This window comes from Aythya ferina (assembly GCF_964211825.1).
Source record: "Aythya ferina genome assembly, chromosome: 1".
NCBI classification, from domain to species: domain Eukaryota; kingdom Metazoa; phylum Chordata; class Aves; order Anseriformes; family Anatidae; genus Aythya; species Aythya ferina.
Window position 1 is genome coordinate 109,942,381 of NC_140296.1, and position 6,000 is coordinate 109,948,380.

General features: G+C 43.1%; 1 protein-coding gene across 6 annotated transcripts in view; it reads left to right on the forward strand.

Annotated features, from left to right (window-relative positions):
- The window catches only part of HTR1F (5-hydroxytryptamine receptor 1F), a 118,197-nt gene extending 112,453 nt beyond the window's left edge, over positions 1-5,744 (forward strand). For 5 of the 6 annotated variants that reach the window (XM_084533399.1, XM_084533400.1, XM_084533401.1 and 2 more), the window contains one exon: positions 1,551-5,744. In XM_084533399.1, coding sequence (XP_084389525.1) covers positions 1,589-2,689 — 1,101 coding nt within the window. In that variant the 5' untranslated portion in view covers positions 1,551-1,588 and the 3' untranslated portion in view covers positions 2,690-5,744. The remainder of the gene's footprint in view (positions 1-1,550) is intronic. The other variant, XR_014697214.1, reaches the window with a different exon arrangement.
- Positions 5,745-6,000: the final 256 nt, after the last annotated feature.

A 6,000-nucleotide genomic window follows, 5' to 3' on the forward strand; every position in this document is an offset into this window, starting at 1 on the left:
GTGCGTGCTGTAATCAGCTCATGTGCAGGACAAGATTCTGTGTAGTGTTTGTAAATAACAGTAAATAAGATGTTTCCTCTCCTTGTCCTTCCATACAATTAAATGGTGGGGTCAAGCAATGTTAAAAACCTTTTTGAGTAACCCAATAGCATATTAAGCATTGCCTGGGTTAGAATATCAAACTAAATTGGTCCAAAGGATCAAGGTTATATATTGTACATGATAATTTTTAAGCCACTTCAGCACAATACCAGAAAGCTTTAGTTATGTTAATGAGACCCTTTCTTTCATAAGAAAACACAATTCATTTATTTCATATATTTCCCTATTTCTGGCATCCAGTGCAAAGCAAGTGCAACCCACTTACATAGTCCAGGACTGATGAAAGGAAACCCCACTTAGGGGTTCATCTGGTAGGTCTTCCATGCACAGGAAATCGCATGTCAAAACTCACAATAGGATGATCTGATCATCTTACTGTGAGTTACGAGGTCTAGACTAAAAAGCTGGAAACTCCTACTTCAGCTCCAGCCTGCAATGTGCTCAGAAACCCTCCTTGATAAGACTGCAGGGTGGAACAGCACTTCCCCAGAACACAACTGAGAACGCATCTCAATATTTCCTTGCTTTTTACTTCCTGTGGAGCCGTAAGAGGAGTTGTACTGTTTCCGCAGAGATAGTCACTAGTGGAACAATCAGCATTCAAGTTCTGTGCAGTTTTCTATGGCGGCAACCAGAGAACAGCAAAACTTGAGGAAAGTAATGATGTTTTCAAGAGTCTAATCTATGCATAATATTTCAGTTAGACAATAAGCCAGACATCTGAAGATTTAAAATATATCCAGCCATTTAATTTTAGAGTTGCATAGGAGGAATTAAATTTTCAACATGTAAATGTTTCTTCTCATACTCATAGAGCAATTGTTCACTTTACTGGTTTCTCTAGAAAACTATGTCCAAGTTTAGAAAGCACATGTTTTGCTATATACAAGGAAGAACTCATACTGATGGGAAAGAATGGATTCATATAGAGAAAAGAAGCATTATACTAACTTCCTGTGGATTAGTTTTCAGTAGTGTTTACATTGCTCAGCAGAGTAGTCAGTATTAGCCTAGAGGCAGTGTCAGTATTTATCTTAGGACGAGATTGCCCATGTATAACCAGTTTTGAGAACCCACTACAATCCAAGCATTTAGCAAAAGGCTGGCTCTGCACCGTGGGGGCCACATGGATGCCACTGCCTGCTGAAGGGATAGGGCTGGCTGTTCCCTGCCGTGGTTTGCAGCACCCTGCGGGGCAGTGCCATCTCAGGCACCACTGCATGCTCCTCTCCCCTGCTGTGCAAACATGCACAACCAAGGAGAAAGAGAAAGCAGAGCATCCCACATCATGTTAGCCAGGAAAATCTCTGTCTAGAGCCAGAATCATTTCTAATGATAAGTCTGATGTTCCTGTAATTTTGGAGCCTGTAGTCTTTTAAGATAATAAAAATGAAGGCTCTCTATAGACCAGAGATGCACTTTCTGAACTGTTTTTATTTTTCTAACAGGTAGCTTCTACTGGTAAAGATCACCTTTAAAAGGGAACATGGATTTAATAAACTCAACAGAACAAAACAGTACGTCAGCAGAACTATTCAAATGGGTGACATCCAAGATTCTCATTTCCATTACCTTGTCTGTACTTGCACTAATGACAACAGCCATCAATTCTCTTGTGATGACTGCAATAATTGTGACAAGAAAGCTCCACCACCCCGCCAACTATTTAATCTGCTCTCTTGCAGTGACTGATTTCCTTGTGGCAGTCCTAGTGATGCCCTTCAGCATTGTCTACATTGTAAAGGAGACATGGATCATGGGGCAAGTGGTGTGTGACATTTGGCTGAGCGTGGACATTACATGTTGCACATGTTCCATCTTGCATCTGTCTGCAATTGCTTTGGATCGGTACAGAGCAATCACAGATGCTGTAGAATATGCACGGAAAAGGACACCAAAGCATGCAGGTATCATGATTGCAGTGGTATGGATAATATCCATTTTTATCTCCATGCCGCCTTTGTTTTGGCGGCACCAAACAACCAGCAAGGATGATGAATGCATCATCAAACATGACCACATTGTTTTCACCATTTACTCTACGTTTGGCGCCTTCTATATCCCATTGGCCTTGATTCTGATCCTTTATTACAAGATATACAAGGCAGCAAAGACATTTCACAGAAGAAGCGTCAGCCGGATCGTCAGGGAGGAGGTAAATGGACAAGTCCTTTTGGACGCAGGTGAAAGAAGCACCAAATTGGCTTCAATGCCCAGCACAACAGAAAAGACATCAGATCCACTGGTGGACTGTGATAAAATCAATATCACTGTACGAAGCCCCAGGTCTGAATCTAAGCATGAGAAGTCCTGGAAAAAACAGAGAATCTCTAGCACAAGAGAGCGAAAGGCAGCAACTACTCTGGGTCTGATCCTGGGGGCGTTTGTGATCTGCTGGCTTCCTTTTTTTGTAAAAGAAGTAGTTGTTAATACCTGTGAAAGATGTCACATCTCAGAAGACATGTCTAATTTCCTAGCATGGCTGGGATATATCAATTCCCTTATTAATCCTCTAATCTACACAATCTTTAATGAAGATTTCAAGAAAGCATTCCAGAAGCTTGTGCAGTGTAGGCAATATTTCTAAGAGCTTTTGTTCATATAAGGAGAACATATTCATTATTTTTTTTAACATGTATAAATTTATATAACTGAGTTCACATTTGTTGTATTTAAGGAAAAACACCAAGACTCTGCATTTACATAATGACTCTTTTGTATTAGTAGTACTGGGAGCATAAATTTCCCAAGTTTCAATGAGATGGATCTTCTGGGATCAGTTTTGCTCTGGAAAAGGAGGTAGCATTTACTCATTGTGACCCTGACCCACCTGGGATTTGCAGAGCCACCTAGTTTGAAGCATTCAGGTATTACCTTAAATATAAAGGAAATATGTGCTTGAAGTAGACAAAACAAAGAAACAAAATTAGAAAGAAAAAAAAAAAAAAAAAAGCAACAACTAACCAATGAAGTTTTAAGCGAAACACCACACGGGTTTTGGTCTCCATTGTCAAAATACAGCTTAGAATTAAAGACTTAACTTTATTAATTTGTCACAGGCCTGCAGCATAGAGCCAAGCCATTCCCAGCAAAGGGTGGTAGCTTTAAACATACCTAGCATCATCCTCTGTTAACTAGTTGAGTGCAGCTGCAGCTCTGCCCTTCCCAAGATGAAGGACTTTTCTGGGTTATTTCCCAGCAGTAGTCAAGGCACTTTCATGGGTTACCAGTTCATAGTGAGCCAGTGTTGCATGTCCTCTGCCGCTGCACACACAAGACAGATGTGGGCACAGCCTCAGGGGAATGGCTAGTAGTCAGGGCACCTCACATGATTTGCACGCATACAGTGCCTGGTGCTCAGAGACACCATTTGAATAGGGATTATGGAGAGTTTACCTCATAAAGTGCAGCTGGTCCTCCTTATGGGGATGTTGGAAAGAAGAGAAACATGAAATACTCTCTGTTCCCTCAGCCCTACCTCATATGCCTGGCTGGCACAGCCCCCACAGCTTTCTGAACACCAAGCCCAGCCAGATAGCTCGTGCCAGGGTCACTTGAGCATTGTTGAAGGTGGGTGGCTCAGCGGGCTTGGGCTGAAGGCCACCTACTGAAGCTCCAGCTCAGCATATGCTGGGAGCCAGTTAGGCCCGAAGCCTAACATCCCCTGAGTTTTTCTCAACTGCCTCAAGCACTAGAGCTGTGAGCCCTCTTCCTAGCCATGTGAGAAAGAAGAGACCAACTGCACTGCAAGCACCGTGGGTCCCAAGAAAAGGTCCTTCAGCAGCTTCTCCAAAAAGGGCAGGGGGAGTGATCTCAGCCAGCAGCATACACCTGGGGAGGGGAAGCTGCAGAATGCTCAGGGGCTGGCGCCTCCAAACCCCCAGCTTCCCCAGAGTATCTAGTCCCAGTCCCAGCAAAGCCAAAGGGACCTGTATGCACTCCAGCCATCCCCAGCCAACTGCTTCGGCCAAAGATAGCCACAATGAACAAGGCCTTTAGTGGGCTGCCTGCAAAGGCCTCAAAGACGCACCTTGGCCGACCTTGATTTACACACCAAGACACAGCACTAAAAAGTGCAACAGCCCTTGCCACAAAACTATCAGTGCAAGTTTGTCAGCAGCTAAGGGTACTAACAAGACAGTGGGCATTTACCCCCACAGTGCAGATGAGTAGCTAAGAGCCACCACAGAGCCCAGGGATGGGTTTTGCACTTTTCAGGTCAGACAGATTTAGACTGCATCACCAAGACTCTGGCTTTGCATTTGCTGCCAGCCATTCAATACTGTCCAGCAGGAACAGGGACTGGAGGCTCCTTACAGGAACTACAAATCCTGCTGTCAGCTGCAGCAGTCCTTCAGAGATGCTCTGACTTGGCACATGGGCTGGCAGCTTTGGGATGTCACAAAGAAGCTGAGACATGAGACCACTACACAGAGCCTTAGTTTGGGAAAGGTGTCACCAGTCTTTGCAGCTTTTCTTCCAAGAGACTTTTAGCATTTTGTATTAGACAAGAAATTCCAGAAAAATGCTGTCACTGTTGTTTCTCTCTCCTGCTCTCCCCCCCCCCACCCCCCTTATATTCCAAACTGTGGACTGTGGAGCTTAATGATTTTTGTATTTTGCCCACTAGCTACAAGCTCCCACAATAGCTGTCAGAGGTGTTTCATGCAAGATGACAAGGTTTGAGACCTAGGATATTGAACTAATTTGTTTCTGTCACTTGAAACTTACTATATTCTGCTTTCACATCAAGATCCAAATGAGATACTACTCAGAAGTAATAGAAACAATGCATTTCTTTTACCGCTGATTTTAACCCCTGCAGGAGCCTAGTGGAAAGCTTACTTGTCACACCACATAGCTCTAGTGCAGCAGTAGCACAGCTAAATGTTGAAGGCACTAGGATGCAGCAGCATGTAATTTGGCTTGCGCTCAGCATAAGCAAACACACTTGATACCACTGCAGTCAGACTACAGCTGCGGCAGCCCCCATGACCTCAGCACTGGCTATATTATGCTAAAAGAAAATAACCATTTTGAAGATCAGCTGTGCTCTGCTGTCTCCAGAAAGATCCACAGAATTGTTTCCTCAAAGGATTACCAGATTAGCAGAAGGCTGCAAGGAAACCACACTGAAACATTTAAGGTTTAAGACCTCTGTTTCCCTTGTTTCCTGAGTACTGTGTCATAACATGGGACGTCTAGAGCCACAGCTTCCACTCCACCTGCTTTTCCCTTTATATCTGCTGGAGGGCAGCGTATATCGCTTTTCCTCTTACATGTAAAAAGTTTGACAATACCTTGTGAAAGCGAAGTGGAAGAAAAACTAGGGGTTGCTTCAGAGGAGAAAAGATGCTTAAGATACTCATATTTAAATAATAATAGTAAGGCTCAAAGAATGGAGTAGCATGTAGATAAACAGAAAATAGCTGTCATTTATGCACTGTCAACAGTATTATACTCTGAATCTACTTAAGCTGCTAAACATTTCTCGAAATGCAAAGGTGGTTTCTTTTGTATCCTTTTCACTGAGCTGTATCTGCTCACCCTTCAACACCCAGTGGTGGAAGATGCAACTACAAGAAATCTAAGCAAACAAGCGGATAGTTATCTTATTAAAAGCACTTACGGATTGTGGACCATCATTTCTCAGTGTCTGAAATTTCCATAGTGCCAAACACTTTATCATACATCCCCACTCAGAATCATTTCACCTCTAGCATTTATCTATGCATGTGATGTGCTAAGAAAAATATCTGACTCTTTCAAGATGCATAATAGCTTTTTGCTGGATGCTGCTTTCCCCTCCCCACAAGGTACACAGGCACCCACTGGAGCTTAGTACTGAATCCAAGGAGCAAGAGAGAAACTACATGATTTTATTCCCTGGAACTAAGT